Raw genomic sequence first — 25,199 nt, 5'->3', positions numbered from 1 at the left:
ATCTTGACGCAGGGGTTACACCTTCACAATGGTGACGGATATCCCATCCGCTGAAATATAAATCCTATAGGATATAATGGGATTAATATTTTGGTGGATGAAATACCCGTCACCATTGTAAGGGAGTAACCCATCCGCAGAGCTCTAAATCAGGCCCTATGTTTTGTTGTGTCATTAGCGGTAGAACGTTTTCAAAACATCATTTGACGTATCATACAGCCTGTCATTAAAGCCTTCATTTATAGCGATGACATATTCATTTTTAGAGCTACACATAAAGAGCTCGATAAAGCTCCCACATAAGTATGTCGTTTACTTGCTAATACAGGTTTGACTTTGAAAGCAGATATATATAAGTTTCACAAGACCATGTTAAAATTCTTTGGCCATATCGTTTCTGAGGGGGGTATGACACCAGATCCTGCTAAAGTACAAGTGATGTCAAATGCTGATCCCACATAAGATGTTTCTATGGTGCATTAATTTCTTAGCATGGCCAGCTACTGTTCCATATAACAACGTCATTTGACAAATCATACAGCCTGTCTTGAATGCCTTTATTTATAGCAATGACATGTTAGTTTTCGGGGATACACAAAAAGAGCACGATAAAGCTCACACAAGAATGTTGTTTACTTGCTAATACAGGTATGACTTTGAAAGCAGAGCCATGTAAGTTTCACAAGACAAAGTTAAAATTATTTGGCCATATCTTTTCTGATAGTATGATACCAGATCCTGCTAAAGTACATGCTCTATTATCAATCAATCTATTCATCTTTATTCGATCAAATTAAAAATGATCATAAAAGCACACATAAATACGTCATCATAAAATTATTACAAAATTCTAGTTTTAAGATTACAAATATTTCAGCACAATTCTTAGAATAAAGACAAAAAATCCATTAAAACATTAAAAAAGAAAAATCATTTCATATGCTAAGTCTAAGTACTTGTGTTGTTATTTAGCGGGCTCAATAGTCTGCTCACCATCTCTTTCCTTTTCCTCATGCAGGCCCATAGGAATGACGCAACTGATTAACAAACCAGAGAGTCAGGTAGTGTTTTAGGAAATATAGTGCTACCCGACACTGCTTAAAATTCATTTTCTTTAAAATTGGTTTGAGGTGGACATTCCTTTCATTTTCATATAGCCAGCAGAATAAAACTAGGTGCAATTCAGTTTGTAATGATAAATTATCACATGGGCACGCACTTAAATCAGAATGATTATATGTTTTTTCAGGATAACCTAACATGAGAGGAATCAGGTTAGTGCGAAACCTCAGTAAAATACATCTGTGTTGCATCCTATTTACATTTACTAGGTAAGAGAAACCTCCCTCAGATACTATGGGGGTTAAGACAATATGCGCCGGTCTGCCTGTTTCTCTTTATAGTATTCCTTACGCTTGTACTTAGACATCAGCATGAACATGTCACTAACTTTCTGTTTAGAGACCTTCTTACAAACCAGAGGATCTTTAAAAAGTTCATGGAGACCAATCTCCCTTAGGGCTGACTCTAAATAACTAAGCCACCTAGACCTCTTCCGCTTGTCCATAGCTAGGCAACTCCTTATTATTGATTGAGTCAGTGGCACTGTGTCTCTCCTCCAGATTGAATGCCAGAGGAGGAGTGGGGCTAGTTGTGTGTAATCTGAAATAAGGGGCAAACCCAATTTTGTGTATAAAATACCGTTTGTGAAAGAGGAAGGGTGGACCACTCCAAATTTTAAAAAAATATTCTCAATTATTTGTAGTGGTGTCGGTGCAACCATACCCCAGACCCCAGCTCCATAAGTCGCTGCTGCTTTTACTATGGCCTGATAGATATTTTTTATCGGCAATGAAGGTTTAGCACCCAGTTTTCTAGCAAAGGATTTTACGGCGATAATACCTCTCTCCATCACCATCTTTCTTCCTTCCATCAATTTTGCCCATGACAGATCTTTATCAAAAAGGATGCCCAAGTAGGGAAAAGAATCCACTACCTCAATTTGCTCTGCATCCGCACGGAATTGCGGCACTTTTTCTTTTTTTTTTGGGGCCCCAGCTATTATTACAAAGGACTGTTTGGTTCAGTTTCAGCTGTAGTGAATCCATAAAAGAGACATCAAATGCTGATTCCCCACAATATGTTTCTATGGTGAGTTAATTTCTTGGCATGGCCAGCTGCTGTTCCATATAAATAGAAGACTTTGCCACTGTAAGTGCTCCATTGTCATGGACTCGGTCAGCAGCTCTATAGCTTCTAGAATTACCCGTCCATTATGTTATCAAAACCTGTGCCCACATAAACTGTGTGGCAAAATGTATGGGCCACAAGCCATGGCCAAACACTGGTGTCATTGCTCCTTGTCATTTATATAGTATCCTTCCTGATAAGACTTAGTGACTGCTCTTATGGTTTATGTTTGGCATTGCTCCTTGTTATGCCTCAGTAACTGCTCTTATGTTTACTATGTGGCTTTGCCTGTTGAATTATGTTTGCCTCTGTCTTGAAAACCTAGTTCTATTTTTGTCATGCTATGTCTTATGCCTATGGTTTCGTTTGCTCACAAACATGAGTATTAGTACACTCTCAGCATTAATTTGGGGAGGGTGCCTTTGTGGTTGTGTTTGCTGGGACAACACGCTACAAAAACTAGGAACTACAATTCCCAGACCTTCGAGGTCAATGGCCATATTGAGAGGGGCTCGAGTGTAAAACGAGCCCCGCCTTTGGCAATGCGCTCTCTATTCTTCAGTCTGTTCGTAAATGCAGTCGCAGCTTTGTTCTGGCTCCTGCAATCACTTGGGCATGTCCTTCACTCCAACAGACCTATTAATCTGAGAAAGGGTAGCAGTCAGATGAGGACAATAGCCAGCACCACTCTGAAGGAACACTTCTTGAACTTCTGGTTAGCAAATCAACCAGGTTTTGAGATTGGCACAACGCTGGGGTAGGGGAGAATAACACTATCGGGTTCACGCTCAAGAGTATAACTTTTGGAAAAACATTACTGTGAAAGTTACTGTACAAATGTGAGGCATGTTCCACCTCCTACTGTTTAAAATCAGAAAACTAGAAACTTGCGGATTGTAGGGGCATATTCTGTGACTGATATAGTTCAACAAAAAACAGAACTATGCATATCCATCAGTCTAATCAAAATGTATCTTGCAGAACATCTTCCAAGGTCAGCTCAAACCATCGAAAGAGCTAGACCTGGTAGATTTTGGAACTCATATGATTACGTTTTGAGGTGCTTTATGTATGACATTTAAGCATTCAGTTTATGTGTTGCTCATTCTTTGCTGCACTGCTATGTTTGTAGGTACAATCCTATTTCCATCACAACTTATTAACCCTGGGCGTTACACTACGCTTCGCCCACGTAGTGTACGTAGCGCTGCCTGCTTCGCGGTTTTCGAAGTAGGCGAAGCAGGCAGCGCTACGCACACGCCAGGGCGAAGCGTAGCTGCCTGCCGCCCGCCACTTGCCTCCCGCCCGCCCTCCTTTTAAATCATATCTTGCATGTTAAATAATTAAAAGTAAAGAGACTTACCTGAAGCGCGGCGTCTCCGGGGCTCCCTCTTCCTCGTTTTCAACTTCTTGTGACAAATGTGCATGCGTGGACGCCCGCGCATGCGCATTTCTTGCGAGAAATGCGCATGCGCGGGCCCTCAGCGCATGTAAAGTCAGAATGTAAAACTTGCGACAGAGACAACCCTAGTTTTTGTAGCTAACATGTTTTCCATTAGAGTTAGTCTTAAATTGCGCCTAGGCCCTGGTCAAGCATAACCAGATGACCGTGGTTGATGCTTAATGCTTTTAAGAGCTATTTTTAGTTTTAATTTTAGAAAAATCATCCCACTGGTTCCCTTTGTTAGATGTTTGTTGCGTGAGATTTGTGAGAGTGTAGAGTTAGATTTTTATTGTGCTGTGTTTTCACATTTTAAATTGCTTTGGTACTTCTAAATGCTTTACACATTTTCTTAAGTTTGGCCTGTCTGCTCTGTGCCACAGTTATCATGGTTTAAGCTCAGCTTATTGAAACAGTTACTTGACTTAACAAGAATAGTGACATTATTAATTGTGGTGGACTAACTTTCACTCCAACTAAAAATCTACTTTGTCACATAAGGTTTAAGTTACTGAAACCATGAACTAGGCCTACTATCCATCCCAATTAATAATTCACTTTCTCACAAAAATAATAATATCTAACCATTGCTGTCATTTGAGGTTAGCAATGCAAGATTAGTACCACTCTGCCTAAAAAGTGCTTGGGCGTGGAGAATGTTAATATATTCCTTGCTAGCAAGCGAAATAGACTATTACTAAGATTACTGAGAATGCAATTTCCACACCGACTTTTAGCGAATCCAGTGCTATTTTGTGGACCGATCTATGTACTAATTGGTTGATTCACAAAATACTGAATTGCATTAGACAATTGGACATACCTCATAAATATTAATGAGGTTGGTCGCAAATTGTGGCCAACTACAATTTGTTGCAATCACAAGGATGGTGGCTAGCTGGTATTGCTTTTAAATAAAGCATTTTTGTTAATGCAGACCATTTTCCTTACAGGAAAAGTTTTTAAAACTATAAACCACTGCCTACTCCTAAAAAATGTTTTTGGGACCATTCAGAAAGGGTAAGGGGTCACCTGCAGACACTTTCTGTTTTGCGAACAGGTTACCACCATCTTTGAGATGTCAGTAAAATATTAATGTTTTACACCCGCATTTTAGTCACAAAAGCTTAATACATACCATAAAGAATAAATATCTGGTAGGGACACCTTAAACACAACCCTTCCAATTAGTGATTCCTAAAGATTTCCTAAACCCATTTAGTGATTCAGTAACATCGAATCTCTGAGTAGGTTTAGTTCATTCAAAAAGCACATTTACTTGTCTCAATCATTGCAATTTACCAAATAGCAGGGTTTGCGACAAGAAAATGTGTTAGTGCGCATTGCTCATAGTGTTTCCAACTCTTCATGTTTTGGAAAGCATCAGCGAAATACCTCCTAGAAATTCATACCTTGTTGATACCTTTTGATCAAAAAAACTCAAAAGGGTATATTTAAAATCCACTATCGCCTCATGAACGTCACTTTTTTCAACTTTTCTGTGGCAATACAGGCTTTGTCTTATTTACAAGGCAGTGTTAAGCCACTTAACATGGCTTAACACTGTCTAGTAAATAAGGCACCATTTCATGTTATAGTTAACATAAACATAAACATTCATCCCCTCAATGCAGGCACCCTTGCACTGTGGTGCAAGGGTGCCTGCATTGGAGCTAGGCAGCTGCAATTAGCATCAGCGCAGGGGGAAACGCAGGGCTGCACCGTATTGTTGTAAATATGGAGTAGCCATGCGTTTCAAAAGTGGCAGAGTGCGGCGTTAAGCCAAGAAGGCTAACCCCGCGCTCCGTCACTTTTCTTGTAAATCTGCCCAAAAATATTTTCCACAGATTTTACCAAAAACTGAAATGTCGTCATGGTTTGGCATGTTTTTAAAATATGTTTAAGAAATGTGCAAACTCACTGTATTTTATGCTTGCCAACTTTACTTTGTAATCTACCAGAGTAAAAACCATTTGAGTGTTAATCTGTAGAGAAGGTTTTCTGATTCATGTTGGAAGAAATTGGGTTATTAGTTGTGAGGCAAGGAAGCCCCACTCCAATATTAAGCACATTGTCAGGATGAACAACAAAAGTCATTAATAAATAAACCTTTGCTTAACCCTCTGGTCCTATGCACAAAAAGCAGCCAGGCTTAACGTAGGTACAAAGTGTAATGTATTGCTGCAGCACTCTAACAGTTATAGAGAGATAACATGATACAAGAGAAATCCCAATCCGATTTAGAAAAATAGAATTAATGTTAATAAATAAAAGGACAGCAAAACAACAAAAATCGAATCAGTAGAACAGGAATTATGAACCAAGTTTAGGGGACCCGATGGAGCACGGGTCGGATATAGGGACCAGGTTCATCCCACTGAAGAGTTTACATTCTAAAGTCCAAGTACTCGCGATGAGCTGAAGGGGGAGTTTCGCTTTGGTGGGGGCCACAATGTGACTGTTATCGGTGTAAGAAGCAGGAAGGGCATCATGGGTGGTCGCTGTTGTAGCATGAAGAGCCGGTCATCACTGGAGCTTCCCATTGGAGGTCGATGTGGGCTGTCATTGTTGATGTAGACTATAGCGGCTGACACAAAGAGAAGTTTGTTGCTGGAGATTAGTGTTTGTTGGTGTGGGGGGCTGTCGTTGTTTGATGCGAAGGGTCTGATTTGTGGTCAAGAGGAGCCCAAAATGTCTGGATTTTCACCTGGAGTTCAGTAGTAGGACACTATAAAACCAGCCCAGGGTCCTTGACCTGGGGGGCACCTCTTGGGATCAGGACTGCAGCAGAGGCCATGAGCAGGGCTCAGGCAGATCCTGTTGCAGGCCCAGTTGGTGATATTCAGTTGGGCAGTTGAAGGGAGGCATTCAGAAGCTTGTTGTGTTCCTATAACTCAAACAGGTCAGTCAACTGACCCTTGGAGTCACTTCTGGAGTGCCAGGGTTCCAGCCAAGCAGGGCTAGACTTCCTTCTACAAACAGCAGGGCAGTCCTCCTTCTGAATCTTCCACAGGTCCAAGAGTGTTCTAATGAGAGGTTCTGAAGGTGCCAGGGAATCACATGACCTAGCCCCAAAACCGTTTCTGGTCAGTTCTTCCCCTTGTCTTGGTATAAAGGCACATTTGGTTTAAGCAGAAAAATGACAACTTTCCAAAAGTGGCATTTTCTGAATTTTAACTTAAAATCTGACTTTGCCATTACAGAGGATTCTGAATAACAATTGAAATGAGGGGAACAATCATTGTTCTATCTGCTCCAAAACTGAAGCTATGATTGATTAAAATAAATAAATAATAATAAATACAATTAAAATAAAATACATTTGGTACTCCATTGTTAGCCTATGACACAGATAACTTTTTAGCCTGAAAATGTTGCCTATAGGGATCCTGTGCTCCGCCATTCAAGACATTCACGAGTGGTGGGATACCGAATTATAATACCCTCTCTAACCTTATGGTGGAACATTAAATTTAAGGACACTGTTTTTTAAATCGGACCCAAGTGCCCTCATATAGAGCCTGGTGTAAAAGAAACTCAGTGCAAACTCACTTTGAAGTTAGACATCTTAATTTCCGGAATTTCAATTGAGAACATGGATCCAGCACCACTAGGCAATGTTACCCTCTGAGACAATCCTCCTGTTTGGTGGCCTGCATTAGGCGATATTCAAAGAAGCTTGATTGCCTTAGCACGTGTTCTCTAACGGTCATGCACTGGACCAATCAGGGCTTCCATATTTCAACAATTGCCATGGTTGGTGCTGGCGCATGTGGTGGTTGGGAAGTGACAGCAACATTCCCGCTAAAATAACATATTGCACTTACAGCACAAAAATTGTCAGCTTCAAAAATTTTATCACAAATCTTTTAATGGTGCCACGAGATCTATGTACATAATGCGGCTTCAATGATGTTAGCAGCATGTTTGTATGTTTTTAACAGCTCGAACCCTTGTACACAGTGTCACTTCTAGATAGTCAGGTTGAAATATCGAACAATAGAATGAATTGTTCATCGAAAAAGGCCGGGCAATTTCTTTTCAGTAGGCACAGAAAAAATCTAAAATAAATAAGTACTTGGAAAGCCAAGATGTTTTACTTTTCTATAGTATTGATTAGGCCCGAGTGACATTGAAAGTACATTGGAGTCATTTACACAATTTCAGGAATTTTGAGCTATGCTTTTTATGCAAAATCCCCCAAAATATGCAATTACGCCACATCGCGTTATGCTGCTGTTCACAGCAAAATTATGACACAAGAGCACCTGAACAACCAGAACGTGAGCAGCTGCTATTTTCAGCACTTGACTTATTTGAACATTTTTTTTAGTGTGAAATGCTTCTTCGTATCAAAACTGGATGTAAGGACACATTTCACGCTAAACTATTGCGCCAAATGCCGGAATACCATTTCATGTAATTATGCGTAATCTCACTTAATTTCCCATATTTTGGCATTTCGCAAACCCCCCAAATCCTGCCCCCCCCCCCCCAATGATGATGGAGAGAAGCCTGTAAGGCTTAAAATTTAGTACCCATGCAGCCAGGCGGGCAACTAGAGCCACATTTCGGGGGGGGGGGCTGAAAAAGATTTAGGGGGGGGGGGCTACGTCTTCCAGCCATAGGCAGAGTGGCTGTAAGAAGGGGCGAAAACGCAACAAAAGCCTCATTAATGAGTAAATGGTCTTTTAAAGACCTGTGAAGTACTCAGGTCCGGCTGCAATTAGACGGACGCCAGCCCGCGAGGCTGTCTCAGCCGGGCTGACACACATGACGGGGGTGGGGGGGGGCCCAATGGGTGTTGCGCGCCTGCATGCAGCAATAAGAAAAAGAAGCCGGGAGAGAAAGGGGCTGGACGTGACAGCAAGCTCTGGGAGCGCCACCAGAGACGGAGTGACCTGGGAGCGAGACAGAGAGGGAAGCGAAACAGGAGAGAGAGAAGACCAGGCAGGGGTGGATGCAGGGGCAGGAAGCACCACTGCAAAACTGTAGCTTCACAAAGGGATCCGGAGGGAGTTTTTGCTGAGATGCAAGCAATATTCCCACCCACCTCTGCAGTGAACAGTAAGTGATTGAAGGTTGGTAAGTGAGGTGAAAGAAAGCTGGCCAATCATGAGCTCACTGGCCAGAACACCCGACAAACATTGATGGACCCCTATGATATACGCTGTAAATAAAATGCAGACCCATATTGAAATGAAGAATGTCCTTGAAATAGCACACTGGAAGAACCCCAAGCCTGACCCTGAAGCCTCCTGTGATTTCAGCTGTTGGAGCAGCCTCCCAAACTACACAAAAGGAATCCAATCAGACAGCCATGTTTGGGTCAGTTTTACACTCTAGCACTGACAAAAGCAAGCCTACTGCAATGCAAAATAATTGAAACAAATATTGAATTGTAGATGCAATGTATGGATGAAATAAATAAATACAAGTAGGATGACATAGTGCAGTTTTCAACTGTATAATAGCACATGATGCATTCCAATGCAGACAGAAAGATACACCCAACTAGGCAATACAAATTATATGACATTAACATACTGCTGTGCAAGGATCCAAGATGTAGATGACAATGTCTTAAGCCAATGGCTAAGATTACTGAGTCAAAGAAGCAAATGGCTGATTAAGACTGGCTCAAAGCTTCTTGCAGTATGCATAAAATACAGTATGTTGGTCTAGAATCGTGCTAGAACCATTGTTCAGCAAACCTAAGTAAATTGTCTCCAAACTAAAATGACGATGTTACCTTTATCCTTCAAGGGAACCGGATATTTCTTTACTTCCTTACTTTTAGCCGGCTCTGTTAACAAAGTACAATATACTAAGCATTTTCATATAGAAGAACAAATACGATAAATGATGCCAAATGGAACAACTCAGATTGCAAGTTTCTCTTTGGATATTGCACACAATACAGCAATTGCAAACTCTGCAGTTACCAATAATGATCAATGACAATCCACCATGAACCACCTCAATACCACAGTAATACGCGTTCGCCACATTACTTTTTAATTATTAGGCATACTGATAACCCAGACTTGTGTATATTGAGCAACCATTTCAGGTACATTACTTTTATCTTGAAATATTCTATTGGTTTTGTATATTCTTAAAAAGTGGGTGGTATCTTGCAGAAACATGTTTTTCATTGATTTTGCACAACAATACCCTATGTTTGACAATTTGTGCTTAAAAGCAAAATGGAAGTGTGCACAGTTCTTGCTCAGCTCATAATAAAAAAATGGAAGTTGCTATTTATCCGGTGCCTACCAAATAGCAAATCTGCTATTTACCCAGTGGCCAGCAAAATAGTACATAATCATTGCTGTTTAGCCAGCCATAGGCAAAACAGTAGAGATGATGTAAAATGTGACTGGCGGCTGGATAAATAGTGTGAAGCAGGTCTATATTTAGCCAGCTGTGAAGAAAAAAGGGACAATAAGCAATGGTAGGGCAGTGGCCATCTTGTTTGTACAAAGGTAAATGCATGAAGTAAGCTCAAATGTTTACAGATGAAGACAACAGCAAAATCAATTTTTGAATAAAAACATTTGTGTTATTATAATATTCAGTTATGAAGTGCGGAAATCAAACTTCTAAACTTTTAGATCAAGTGAAGGAGGACCAAGGGGCCAGAATCGAATGGTTCAATTCGGGATCACCACAACCAAAAAGGACTTGGGCTAGCAAGACCATGAGACCCTAGATTAGAATAACATGGGGATATAAAGGACCAGGAATTCTAGGCCCAGTGGGACCAGGATCAGAAAGTCCATGAGGATCAGACTTGAAAGAAATAGGCTAGGGTCAAGACATTTTGGGGCCAGATGTACGATCCTTTTTTGCGGCCGCAAACGGGAGAACCTCTCGTTTGCGGCCGCAAAAAAGGGTAATAGCATGTACAAATGCTATTTTGTGAGTCCCTGACTCGCAAAATAGCATTCGCTATTAGGAAGGGGCGTCCCTTCCTGATAGCGAGTCAACATGCTATGTACTAGTGTTTTGCGACCGCATTTGCGGCCGCAAAACACTTGCAGTTTACCACCTACTTCAAGTAGGTGGTACACCACTTGCAAACGGGAAGGGGTTCCCCTTTGTGAGTATGTTGTAAAATGTTTTTTAGGAGCAGGCAGTGGCCCCAGAGACCACTGCCTGCCCTTAGAAAAAATTAAACTGAAAGGTTTCATTTTTCTTTTTTAAATGCATCCTGTTTTCCTTAATGAAAACGGGCTACATTAAAAAAAAAATAGCTGGTTTATTAAAAAGCATTGCCAGACATGGTGGTCTGCTGAGCCCAGCAGGCCACCATCTCTGGGAGGGCTGTCATTCCCAATGGGCTCGCAAATTGCGAGAGGCTCATTAATATTAATGAGCCTCGCAATGTGCGACCCCATTGGGAATCGCAAACAGTGTGAAATACACTGTTGTACATCTGAAATTGCGCCTCGCATGAGAGTCACAATATGCGATGCACAAATTTCTTGCTCGTACATCAGGCCCTTGGTGGGAAATTCTTCTCCTGTTGGAATGCAGAGTAGATGCATGCAGTCTAACTGGACTGGTGTGTCGACCGCCTTCTATAACAACTGCAAAAATAGCTCTTGTACATAGGCCTCCAGATATTTATTAGCAATGTCTTTTTTAATCCCTCTCAGGCGCATGATATTGCATCGGACCTGTTTTCAATATCATTGAGCTTGACTAGCATAGCTTGGTGTGATTGTTCCAGTGTGGTTAATCTCTGTGTTTGTTCATCCCTCTCATGTAATTGTTCAGTTTGACTGTTTTCTCACTGGTCAAGGCAGAGTTATGTTTTTGCACCAAGTGTTCTAGTTCTGAGAGGAACTTGGTAAAGTCCTGCTGAAACAGTTTATATTTTTTCTGAGTTTGGAGAGGTGGATTAGGTTGCCCTTTTTGGTCAACTGGAGCTTGGAGTTCCAAGGTCTTTACTAATTATACATTTTGGGTTATTTTAAGGCCAGTACTAGCTTGACAAGGATCAGTCTTTTGCGCATTAAGTATTTCTTTAATGTGGTTGGTTCAGTCTCTTTCGCCTTTGTGAAGATTATAGTTTGTACTAGTAGCAGCAACCCATTTTTACTGTTCTGTTGGTAGTTGGACCTTAAATGCACGAAAAGTTTGTTTCTTGTGGAAACATTTGGTATTGGGGACCTTAAAGATCAGAAGTTACTATCTCTTGTGGTGCCTAAGGTCATCTCTCTCACATCTAGTGCATAAACTCCAGCCACTGTGCCCAAAGTGGTAGTTGTGGAAAAATAAAGGTACTTGAGGTATTGCCACAAGTGAAGACCCGTCTGTGGAGTGGCGTGATGTTGTTGTTCCAGCGTGGTTAATCTCTTTGTTTCTTTATCCCTCTCATGTAATTGTTCAGCTTGACTGTTTTAACACTGGTCAAGGCAGAGTTCTGTTTTTTTGCAGTTAGTGTTCTAGTGCTAAGGGAAATGTATTAAAGTCCTGCTGAAAGAGGATCTTTGCTGAATTTAGAGAGGAGGATTAGGATGTCTTTTTTGGTCAACCGGGGCTTGGAGGTCTAAGCTCTTTGCTAATTTGTAATTTTTGGTTTATTTTAAGGTCCCCACTAGCTTGCCAAGGATCACTCTTTTGTGCATTAAATATTTCTTTGATGGTGTTTGGTTCAGTCTCTTTTGCCTTTGTGGAATTATAGTTTGTATTGGTAGCAGCACCCCATTTTTACTGTTCTGTTGGTATTTGAACTTTAAATACACAAAATTATTATTTCTTGTGGCAACTTTTACTGTTCTGTTGGTATTAGGGCCCTTAAAGGTCAGATGTTACTATTTCTTGTGGTGTCTAAGTTCATTCCCCACGCATCTAGGGCACAAACTCCAGCCACTGTTCCCAAAGTGGTAGTTGTCTAAAAACAAAGTTACTTGAGGTATCTTCACAAGTGAAGGCCAATCGGTGGAGTGGCAACCATAATGATATCAAGGAAAGATGGGCCATCACCACCACGATACAGCTCTAACGCTGATCAGAGACTCAGAATGGAAATTTTGGAGGGACTCATGACTGCTATTCTGCTAAAACTGCTGGCCTATGCTCAATGCGGCCAATTTCCTTGGGCCTCCTGTCTCCTACTCTCACTTGTCACTGCTCATGAGCACAACTAGGGAAAACCTCATCACCATGCAGGTTTTACTGGACCATTTCAGACTGCTAGAAGGCATCAATTGTTTCCCTTCCTGCGAAGGATCAAGGCTCAAAGTCACCCTTCCAAGTGAGAACTCAAGTCGCACAAGGCCACGTCCGCCATCTTGGCAGGCCTCCAGCGGTGTTTAAATCATTTGTCTGCATACTGTTCCAAAATGAGCTCTTCATCCCTGTTCTGCCTTAAACTTCATTCTCCCCTACCTCAGAGTCTTCCCGGAAAATATTCACTCGAGTTGGGACATTTTGATGCATCCGGTTAAGACAATGCTTGAGACCGACCACAGAGCTGGGAAGGGACACCTCTTCATGGTTTCCCACCTCGACCACACCCCCTAAAATGTACTTCTTGTAAAACAGAAGCAAAAGTTTTTGGCTTACACAACATTTTGAATGAAACAAATATTTAGAGATTTGCTGATGGTAGCTACCAAGCACCTGCTAAAAATAGATAATTAGTGTAAGATCGAAGAGTATTATCCAATGAAGCACTAGTAGGTACTAAATCATTCTATGCAGCCCTTTATTCAATTCACACTGAGGCGGCCAATTCACAAGGGGCCTCTGCCCTAGTGGGCGAGGGGCGACAGTCGTGGCAGGGCCCCACAGTCATGTCAGGGGCCTCACACTCGTGGCAGGGCTACGCACTTGATGCAGGACCTCCGCAATTGGTACTGCAATACGGAGCTCCTGCCACGAACGCACCCCCCCACGCGTCACGACTGCGGGGCCTCTGCCAGTAGTGAGGAGCCTCTTTGTAAATTGGGTCCTGATTGTCTAAATAATGCTTCTAACACATCATACTTTCCACTAATGTGGCATGATATGCATGACAAAATATGCAAACAATTAGTAAATATGCCCCTCTGCATATTTACCTTTCTTCTCCAAGGGAGCCGCAGACTTAGCTTTTTTCGGTTTTACTGCCTCTGAAATATGACATGATGAAATTAAATGACATACGAATAAAGGTAATGTTTCTGTTAAACAAATTAGTTTGATTTAGTTTAGTAGATGAAGTAGATGAACCACATTTGATAGTACAGGAATAACACATTTTAAATGTTGTTTATCACAGCTTTACAACAGGAAAAAGAATAATCAAAACACAAATTCTTCTAACCTTTGTTTACCACAACGGAGCAGTGTGTCACAAAATCAGCAATCCAGCTCCTAAATAGCTCTGACTCAGTGCTTAATTTGAGCCGCACTTAATCATCAACACGGCGCTTTTCATGAGCACCAGTTAAGGACAAATACATTTACAGAGAGATTTAAAGGCATATTAACAAGGGCCGGCGATAAATATCCCAAAGCGCGCTTGCATACTTATCGCCGGCTATCTCTGGAATGTATCACCCGGTTAGCGCGTTATCAACAACGCGCATTGCCGAGGCAATAAAAATTCCAGAGATAGTGTGGATATCGCCGTTTTCCATGGTGGAAAACTGCGATATCCTAGATGATAGGGCCTGTGGTCTTAGCCACAGAATCCACCCCCCATGTTAAGTATGCCTTAGTCAGGAATTTAACAGACGTTAAATTCATTCGTTAAGGCATACTTAACGCGATTTAAATAATCGCTACCTTTCCTTGTTAATATCGCGAAGCTGCCTTCGCGATATTTTCCCTGGTTGGTTTCACAGCCATGCCTACTTTGCTTCTCATTAGCGATGCAAAGTTAGGCGTGCTGGAAACGGGCGCTAAGTCAGCAAAACACGCGATAGCGTGTCTTTGCTGATAAGGCGATAAAATTATCACTGATTTTCGTAAGAAAACAGCCGCAAAAGCAGCGATAATTTTATAGCGCCGCCTTGTTAGTATGCTCCTAAATGATTTCCCCAGAATCACAGAATGTTGAGTAGACGCCCAGACTCGCACCTGGTTCCTGAGCTCCGCAGTCTGCAGCTATGGCCATTAAATCACATCCTCTCCCCACGTTCATGGTTAGCAATTGGTTCTGTTTTGGGCGGCTCTACCTGGAGAAATGGGATGGTCCAAGCTGCCTCCTGACCCGAGCTCCAGCACCTATTTTTCTACAAATTAACCACTGCTCCGAATTTGTTTGTATTTTACGATGACAGTGGCATAGGTTGTCTTTTGTAAATCGCTCTAATACAGACATAAATGGCGCAAGTGTCGTATATAAGTAATACTCCAAATGGGAGCCTGCATGGAAAATGTCCGTCCCTGCTCACATTTGGAGGAAAGCCTGTATCATGAGCTAAAGAACTGTCCAATTTAGGACTGCAGTTTTTCTCCATTAGACAACTGCTAGAAACTTAATTCCTGCAGCGTTTAGATATATAAGAAAAATATAAATTGTTGACACGCTGGATTGTTATTACCTATGTTGCTAAAGTGGCTTCTGAACAGTTGTCACATATAAAACTTAAGGATTGAACATTATGAACTGCTGGCTCAATGATTTGCCCTTCAGGTGAATATCCTGTGATCAGGTGCAAACTTTGGGTTTCACACGGTCCTTGCTGAAAATATGCTTAGAATGTCAGTTTTCCCTATATATAAATGTGCCTTTCACATCTCCCTTGTGTGCGTCATTTTTTAGGTCTCGCCTGACCCAGCGCATGCGCTGGTCTGGCGAGACTTATTGAGAGGGCTTCAAAAAGTGCTACCAGGCCAGCCTAGAGCTATAGTGCATGTGTGCGGGCGAGCGTGCCGCGATTACTTGCACTTTCGCGGCGCACGGCCGCTTGGCATAGCCAATAGATCTCGCTTTTGGAACCTTACAAGTATTTAGTTATGCAACTGTTGCATGGCTAAACACTTATAAGGTCCCAAAGGCGAGACCTATTGGCTATGCCAATGCTTGTTTCATCTATTATTAAAATTACCTAGGTCCACACTCGGAAGAAAAACCCCCACCCCCACCCTCTGCCTCGACCAAAACACAAGGGCCCAGATTCTGAAACAAATCAGTGAACACAGCGCAGCACCGAAAGAGGCTGTGCTGCGTTGCGTAACAGTGAGAGAGCAAGAGTGCACAGTATACACAGAGATATGACACTCTCCTCCCCTCTCCCTAGCGCCAGCACTGATTTCAGCTGCCGTGCGTCAGGCACACACCTTAGCACCATAGTGCTAGAGTGCGTTCCTGAGACTACCACAAGTTTTGTACAGGAAGGGTACGCTTCCTATACAAAATACTATGGCTAGACACACCCTAAATCTTTTCCTACTTTGTAGGTGTGCTGCACAGTGCAGCATGCATGCCAAGTCAGAAAAAAAGGAGAAATTAAAACATTTCTCCTTTTAACGCCTGCTTTCCAGCAGCGTTATATTTTAGCACTAAACCCTGTCTACTAATGTTAGTAGATAGGGTTTAGCATCAAAAAGCATGGGTGGTTGCATGGGATTGCCATTGTCCCACCCAGGTAATGCCCCCTTGATGCAAAGTAATGCAAAACTGCGTTTCACACTGCTTTGCTTTGATTTCCCATACAAACCAACACTTAGCTTGGAAGAGAATATGAAGGACAGTTTGGTGATGAACTGAGGAATCAGCAAGGGGGGTGTCTGATTGCTCTGGAGCAAAAGCCCCCACACTCCCAGATGGGTGCCATGCTTCATCATAGGGCATGCTCCTCATCAGACCAGTGCTGCAATGCCTGATGGGCACCCACAAGGGGTGCTCTTTGCCGGAGATATTTTATTTTTACCGTACGTGAAGTGTGGGTACAGGTGTGGGGCTACTAGTGTAGATTAGTGTAAGTGGAAGTGTGTTCAAAACCGACTGAGCGGTACCCTAACAGTTTAATAGGAGGGTCCTTTTGTCTGGTTTAAAATATAATAGTATTGGCTGACAGCGAAGAGATAACGGTCTGTGACAGCTCAAAGTATTGTGCGTAGGTGCGTCGACATGTTTCTTGCCGCTGTTAGTCACTGTTGATCTAATGTCAATTCATCAGGACCACGCTACCTAATCTACACAGTGGTTGGAAGCATATTACATGTATTAGTGAAGGTGACCAATCACTATATATCACTGTAAAGTGAACTGAAGTGTATAAAGATACCTTCATGAAGGAGTTTAAAAACTGACCTAGAACACAAAGTAGAAAGTTACAGGACAATTCACGTCCTAAACACAGCACTATACAGGTTGTTTGATCAGTGACATGCTAAGCAATTCAAGGCATGCCACTAGTGATGAATGTGAAAGTTACCATCAGAACTGCATTAAACATTAAACTGCAATAAGTTCCTCCTGCAAAGAGCCCCTAATTGGTGCCCATCGGGCATTGCAGTGCTGGCTCAATGAGAAGCATGGCCTATGATGAAGCATCACACTCATCTGGGTGTGTGAGAGCTCTTGAGCAATCAGACCACCCTTGCTGATTTCTCAGTTCATCACTGACATGTCTTTCATATTCTCTTCCAGGGAACTGCACACTCTTTTGTTGATTACTTCAGATTAATTGAGGAGCAGGTATGCTGGATCAACATGCGTTCCTTGTCCCCCTTTTTTTGTAAACTACTGTTCAGGATATACCAGATAGTCTTATTTAACCCTATAGTCAGACTGACTATCGCCTGCTTTCTACAACCCCCTTTCTTTTTCTTCACTCATGATCAAAATAACTTTATTCAGTTTCAAATGAGAACCATAAAAGTACATAAAAACGACATTACGGATTATAATTCTGTTGACCTATTTACAAAGCAGCGTGCAGGGTAATTCATACAGTTCAGATATTAAAAGGAAGTGAAACGGTTTGCCTTACGAGGCACTTAGTACCCCATCAAGGCGTGTCCCATAAAAATACATCATAGCTTTAAGTATATAATAACAAATTGAATGGTTCAAATTAAACTACAGTCACTAATACCATTTCTAATAGCCATTGCAGCTTTAATATAGTTTGAGACCTTAATGCATATATCATATGTGGCCAAAGAGTGCAAGTAATTAAAACCTTCAATATAAGAACATGGCCTAGGTTCTTTAAAAATCAGGATTACAATGTTCCTCTTGGCTCTTTATAAAGAGTCCAAAAAAGCATAAAGTGCAATTTGCTCTGGACTGCCAGATTATCACAGGGGTAGGGCACCAGATTCTCTGCCCACCCAGTTTGTTTCGGAAATGCCACTAAAAAATGCAGAGTAAGAAGACAAAATCTTGTTAAATAGAATCTTGTCTGTGTGTTTATAGTGAATGTTAAAATGCAATGTTAAGAAAAATTGCTGCTGGGCGGGGAATAAACAGGGGGGGGGGGCGCTACTTCGGGTTGATAGCGGCGTGTATTTGCCCTTACAGAGTGCGCCTCTTTTATGATATTTTTCGCATTCTCATGAATGCTTGCCGGGCACTCAAAATATTATATATCCTAGCCTGACAAATTGGAGCCAGGGGATAGTTAGTGCTCCATCAAGATTAAGACAATCTTTTATCATCTCTCTCGAGAACACCAACTCCTCCGATAACCAGATTTTAACTCATAAAAGCAGGGAGCAATATCTATGCAATCCTCTACAAAGCCAAGCCCCAACTCGTGATGACAAAAGGGGCGCTATTTGGAATCATCATTAACATTTTTATGAATTTATTCTCCATGACTTGTAACTGGTGGCTGTTATGGTAACTCCATACTCCTGCTCCTTATGTTGCCACAGGGACACATTTGACGTTATAAAGTGTAACTAGCTCAGTCACTGGTTTATGGCCCAGTTTACAGGCAAAACGAAAAAGCCCCTCAACAACCCTGCCCGCATGTTGCACCCTTGCAGTAACCAGCGAATCAGAGTTCAACCTATCTTTAAAAAGGTTTTCTAGATAATTAAAATGGTAATTTTTTTCAATTCTCTTAGCCCCCACAGCATATTTCCTAGTTTTTGTCGTTTTAGGCCCACAAACCATCATATATGACTTAATAAAATTTACTTTTAAATCAAGTGCCAGCATAAAATCTGCAAATGCATCAAGTAACTTTTGGAGGCCATTGCTGTCAGGGCCATTAATACAGTATCATCCGCATAAGAGAGTAACAGGACCTGGGTGCCCCCAATACGTGGACAGTCAAATTCTTTGTCAGACAAAAAAGCATCTAAACCATTGGTGTAAATTAAAAAAAGAAAAGGAGCTAAAATACATCCCTGCCGGACACCTTCTGTGGAGGCAATAGGCCTAGTTTTTTACCCATGTAGACCATATCTTATAGTTAGGGATGTAGAAGCGTGGAGCCAACGAAGAAGAGAAAGTAGAGCTTCTTCGACTCCCATTTTTCCTATTGGTGCCCACAGCTTATCCCGGTTTACGGTATCAAAAGCACTGGACAAGTCCATGAAGGCCAGATGGATAGAAACCTTCTTGGCCTTAATGTACTTGCCCATAATCAGGAACAAGTTGAGGCACTGTTCAGTGGTGCCCATTCCCCTCCTAAAGCCATACTGTGTTCTTGTTATCGCCCCTGTGTCTAACGCCCAGGTTTCAAGTCGGGCGAGAACGACCCTTCTCAATAGCTTCGCTGTGGCATCAATAATGGAGATCGCCCTTTAACAGGCAGGGTCGCTTCTATTACCGTTTTTGAACACGGGGACCACAGTGGCCTCCTTCCAGGTTGTTCGGATAGGGCCGGTCACCACTCCTTTAAACACATTGGTCAATAATGGGGTCCAGAGCTTAGGATTACTTTTAAAAAGGTCTAATGGCACTCCATCCAGACCTGGAGCTTTCATGCCAATTCCTTTTACTATAGCTTCTTCAACCTCAGCCACTGAGATTGGTGCGCCTAGATAAAAGGCCGAGGTTAGATCTAGTGGCAAATCCTCACTGGGTACCTCAAGCTGGCTGCCATTGGAGTTGAATATAGCCACAAAGTGAGCTTCCCAGGCATCACCCAGGATCAGGGAATCCATTTTGCCCACCTCTTCACTAAACAATGGGCGATTTATGATTTCCCAGAAGCTTTTTGAGTCCTTAAGAGAACTAGCTCTCTCCAAGTCGTCCCAAGTTATGCACCTCAATTCTTCTTTCCTCTGCTTAACTATACTTTTATAAGCCTTCCGAGCATATTTGATTTGAGCCCTATCTCGAGGATTTGCGTGCAATGCCAGCTTGAAACTTTAATGGGCTCTTGAGCATTCCACATTAAACCACCTTTTCTCCGTGAAGTCCTTAACCGTAATTGATTTGGTCAAATGTTTAGCTACATCAGAGCAAATCAATTTAAATTCCTGAATAATCTCGGCTGGGGGCAACTCATGGGATAAACACCTCATATTCGAGTCGTAATTAGTTATGATGGTTTGTGCCTTAAATTCAGAGGGGTTTACTTCATTCCAGTTGGGTCTTACCCCTTTGTTGGGATTAAAATTAACTTGATAGCCATTCACGTTCCCTGTCTGAGCTAGTATACTAAGGGACGCTATGAGGGGATTATGATCACTCGCACTATTTGGCTCCACCTCAAAGTCTCTTATCAGTGGCATGTATTTCCATGAAGTAAATATAAAATCAATAAATCTTTCCCTACCTCCACCAGCATAAGTTCAGCACTGTATTGAGGAATTACTAGCTAAGTCAAAATAATAGAATTCAAGGCCTGACCCTGAGGGGAGTGAGTGAAGGGTGTCAGAGGCTGTCCCTCTATACTTAACATTCCACAGGCATGGCCAATGCTCTGGGGGCAAACAGAACGATTAAAATCACCCACCCAGAGAATACATAATGGTTGCCATTTCTCAGAAATGTTATTAATTTCTGCCTGTAAAGAGCTTCAATAACCTGCCAATTGTTATGGTTACAAATATTATAATACTAGTTCACCACTAGTAGTTTAACCTGTAACAAGTTAGAGATCATAATTAATTGGAACCAGGGAGATGTACCAACAGCAATAATTTTTATGGCCTCATATTTGACCGAAATTAACAGAACCAACCCTCCTTTTGACCTCCCTGCAGGCGAGGGTATTGTGTGGGATGTGTAAGAACAGTAACAATTCAGCACAATATCTTTTTTATATCATGTCTCCTGGAGACAGATGATATCAAAACCTCTGATATATTTTAACCATACCTCGTCAGTCAGTTTGGGACGAGTACCTGCTATATTCCATGAAATAAATTTAAGTAGAGGCTGATTGTGACCCTGTTTTCCCAACCCCGCAGTTTCATTATTCATGACTTGATCAGTTATAGTGGTAGGGAGGCCCAGGTTCTCCCTAGCTGAGGTGTCATTTAAAATTAAGGCATGGGGAACAATTTTCGAATTTATCTTGACTCTTCCTATTAATATTTATTTTAGGGGAGGAAGTTTCAGAAAGGTCCACAGAATCCCTATTAGTTAGTTAATCTATAGTATCCCTTCTCCCTTCAGCACTATAGAGCAGTCCCATTCTCGCAGCGGCAACTGGTTGTCTGAAATACCCAGTTAGTCAGTCTATTTCTAAGAGCCTAGAGAGCACATCAAAATGGTTGAGGTGACTAAATGGAGGAGGCTGAGTAAGCAGATGTGTGCTTAAATCCGGCCACAAGGACTGTTTCTCCCCATGTGTTTGTTTAGGTTGTGGAGGATAGACAAAACCCAATGGATGAGCGTCAATCGACTCACCCGGTAAGTCTTTAAAGTGTGTTAGGACAAATGGTACAAACCATGCATTGTTAAAATTGAGGACAACACAATCCCCTCCCCCGCGTTTAGTCCTGTGACCCAACCCGCTCACTCGCCTAGACATAATAATTTTTTCTAACCAATTTATTTTAGGCGAGATTTTCTTAAAACACCAATGAGCCAATTTGTTGACAAGGCTTTGACATGTTTCTTGCTGACCAAAGGCCAAACAGGGGACCCTCTTCAGGATTAAGGTATACGGTGTACATTCCGGTGGTAGATTTAACACATCTTTTGTGCCCCGACCACTCCTTTGGTCGTAAGCTATGCCATTTGTATTTACGTTTCCTTGTGATATTCCACCCCAACTGTCATTGGTAAACTTGGTTGAATTGTGGCTCCCTGACCAGGCCTCGTGTTGATCCTAGCAGGGTTCCTAGCCATGATGGGGTCTTGAGTTATTAAAACCGCGGGGTTGTTAATAACATTATTAGGAATGGGCACTGTGCGAGGAACCTGGGTGTTTACAGCAGATATTGTGCTTGGCAAAGTCAAGCGGCTCAATGGGGCACTAGGAGTAATATCAATTAAGTCAGACCTTCTTAGGCAGGCAGCATTATCAATCTGTTTTTCAGAAACCGAAATATTAACTAGACCCTTCAGGACTCGAGCAAGATGCTCTTCGATACTGGCTAATCTAGCTAGGATGGGTGACAGAGCCTCATGTACAATTCTACTCAATTTATCAACATTACTATCACCATTACTATCCAGATCTTTTGATGCACTAATTCTCCCTCCTCCCAGCCAGGTCCTAGGGATATTTCCAATTAGACAAGTTTGCTTAGTTCTTTTGACCCTTGGAGAATGACCTATTAATTTACAGTCAACCCCTGCCAGGTCCATTCTCTTTTTTTCCCCTCCTGTTGAGACTGGCGGTACAGTAGGTTTCTCCACTGGATGGGTGAGAGATCCAATTCCTTAATTGGGAACATGTAAAACCCCCTTGCTCGAGATGATTGCAGTAGGGGATAAAGGAGGTAGCGGCTTCTATTCAGCAACTGGTTCCGAAATGGTTATTTGACAGTCATTTGGGACAGATGTAATTGAGCAAGGAGCTAATGAGAGTCTATGTTCAGCAATTTCTATCTCCTTAGTTAGCGCCCCAACCACTCTTTGTAAGTAGCCATCTAATGTTGCATCCATTGTCTTTGGTGTGGGGGTAGGCTTCTGTTTCCCCATAATACAAATAGTCTTAGAAAAATAACAACTCGGGAAAAAATATAAAGTGTAAAAATGTTTTACCTTCACGTGGCTTCACAAGACTATGCCTTAGACCAGGAATTCCCAAGCCCAGATGTTGGGGGATGCAGTCTCTGGCTGCCCCTGTCCCCACTAAAGTGCTTGGGGCTGTGCTGGCTGCTGCAGGTCAGAAAAACTTGCTCCCGCACCGCAGGAGCCTGAAGTTGCTTTTATGTGCCCCTGGCATGTTGGAAATGTCGCGGGCGCCTCCTGGTGCTAGGGATGTTGGGGGATACAGTCCCTGGCTGCCCCCGTCCCCACTAAAGTGCTTGGTGCTGTACTGGCTGCTGCAGGCCAGAAAAACTGACTCCGCGCCGCAGGAGCCCAAGGTGCCTTTTATGCGCCTCCGGCGCGTTGGAAATGTTGCGGGCACCTCCTGGCGCTAGGGATGTTGGGGCATACAGTCCCTGGCTGCCCCCATCCTAACTAAATTGCTTGGTGCTGTGCTGGCTGCTCTTTCAGCTTTGCCTCATTTCACTTTTACCTCTCAAGACCTGTGCTTTTTCTTCTGTCGAGGGTTTTGGAGGACAGGATCTCCAAAGACCCTGTGCTTCTTCTTCTTCTGTCGAGGGTATTGGTGGACAGGAACTCTGAAGACTCGGCTGCAGGGTCCAGGGAGAGGCGAGTTGAGAACCTCTCACAGCTCTGGACTGGAGGCCTGGGGAAGGAGAGGGGCAGCAGGCTGGCTTAAGCGCCAGGGAAGGGCACTTGGGTGGAGGCTAGGAAGGTGCGGGCCTCTCTCTCTCCCTCTCTCCAGCTGGAAACTCACATATTGCCCCCCCCACTTTTACTTTCCTATTCCCGCCATCCCTTTCTCCCAGCTCACCCACCTCATATTCTCTGGCAGGCGCACTTCACCTCATAATCCATGCCCGTTGACACTGTAGGACATGGTGCCGACCTCTGAAACATACCCCACTCTCTGGGGTGATGAAAGCAACTTACTATTATCTTCTTGAATGTAAATGGCCTATTCAATTTTGTAATGCAGGAGAAGATACTTCCCTATCAACAATCTAAACACACTCGAGTTGACCTGATCCAGCGCCTTGAGACCCTTATGTGCGCCTCGCTATATAAATTCCTGATTGATTGATTGATTCATTCATTCATCCTGGAAACCCATCTGACCCACTTGGTGTTAGTTAGACTACAACGATATTGGGTGTGCAGCTGTTAAACAGACAGTAATAAACATGCTGATGCTCGAGGTTCCAACAGCTCCAAAGACTGTGATGTGACAATCCAGACACTAGTTGCATGGTCTTTGTAGGAAATTGGGTTATTGGTTGAGGGGGATGAAACCATCCTCAAGCAGAAACTACAGTCCTTGACAGGGTGAAGTCACAAGCAAACCCCAAATTAGCATACACTCAACCCTCCAGTAGCTTGGCACAGGGCAGTCAGGCTTAACTTAGAGGCAATGTGTGAAGCATTTATGGAGCACTTCAAACAGCAATAACGTGAAAACACAACACAAGAAAGATCCCACACCAATTTAGAAGAATAGAGTGCCTTTTTATAAATAAATCAAGAACAAAATGACAAACATCCAATCAGAAGAACCAGAGATCTGCAATTTTAAAGATTTCACAGAAAACAGTGCCAAAAAGCACAAAGCATCAACAGTGGTTATATGGTTGTGCTGGACCAGGACAAAGTAACAAGTTCAGGTCAACATGATGTAGTGCGGCCCCGCTACATGGCGATGCAGTTAAGCCCTCTGAATTGAGTTGTTCTGGCCAATGTCAAGCATCCGTCGATGTGCAGTTTGTAATGCGAGGTCCTGTGCCCTGATGTGTCACACAGCAATGTCAGTGACCATTGACAGGAGCTTGTGAAGCGAGGTCCTTTGTCTTCATCGAAGAAGCCACTGGGGCTTGCAAACTCTTGCGTAGAGATAAATCGGTGCTGAGGTCGGGGGTGCATCATTCTAGGCCGGTGCTGGTGAAGCTGCTGGGGATTGTGAGGGCTTGCGTCAGGATGCACAGCACTGCGTCACCTTGGGCATTGAGATGCATCGTATTAAGTAAGGCTGGTTCAGTATCAGAGGCGCAAGGAGCTGCAGAGTACCAGGCTGGTTGTCACCATAGAGGTGCGTCGGGCCGGATCAACATTGTGGAGCTGTCAAGGCGATGTGTGGTCCTGCATTGAAGATGAGTGGCACAGAGAAGCCTGTTGTGTCTTTGTGGCTCAAGAACGAAGGTCAGCCTACCGACCGCTGGAGATCTTCGAGTCCTGGGACACACAGGTAGACTGATTTTAGCAGGGCACCTCATAGCTGAAGTGTCCTGGTGCAGCAACAGCAGTCCTTGGGCAGAAGACCAGCACTTGGGCAGTAAAGCAGGTCAGCAGGGGAGACTTCATGGCTGGGCTGTCTGTTTTTCTGGCAGCATTCACAGGTCGAGAAGTGATCTGACGAGTTGAGGTCTGAAGTCCAATATTTATACCTGATGCCCACTTTGGAGTAGGAGGGACTTCTAGAGGTTTCCATCT

At 42.8% G+C, this 25,199-nt stretch overlaps 1 protein-coding gene across 50 annotated transcripts in view; it reads right to left on the bottom strand.

The window, feature by feature from the left end:
* Window positions 1-25,199, bottom strand: part of LOC146820883 (uncharacterized) — a 1,936,624-nt gene that overhangs the window by 680,166 nt on the left and 1,231,259 nt on the right. For all 50 annotated transcript variants that reach the window (XM_085611721.1, XM_085611696.1, XM_085611722.1 and 47 more), the window contains 2 exons: window positions 13,708-13,758; window positions 9,384-9,437 (listed from right to left, as the gene is read on the bottom strand). In XM_085611721.1, the coding sequence (XP_085467847.1) occupies window positions 9,384-9,437; window positions 13,708-13,758 (105 nt within the window). The remainder of the gene's footprint in view (window positions 1-9,383; window positions 9,438-13,707; window positions 13,759-25,199) is intronic.

This window comes from Triturus cristatus, chromosome 6, assembly GCF_964204655.1.
Source record: "Triturus cristatus chromosome 6, aTriCri1.1, whole genome shotgun sequence".
Lineage (NCBI taxonomy): Eukaryota > Metazoa > Chordata > Amphibia > Caudata > Salamandridae > Triturus > Triturus cristatus.
Note: the sequence above shows the minus strand (reverse complement) of the source record. Positions and strands in the feature narration are given on the sequence as shown.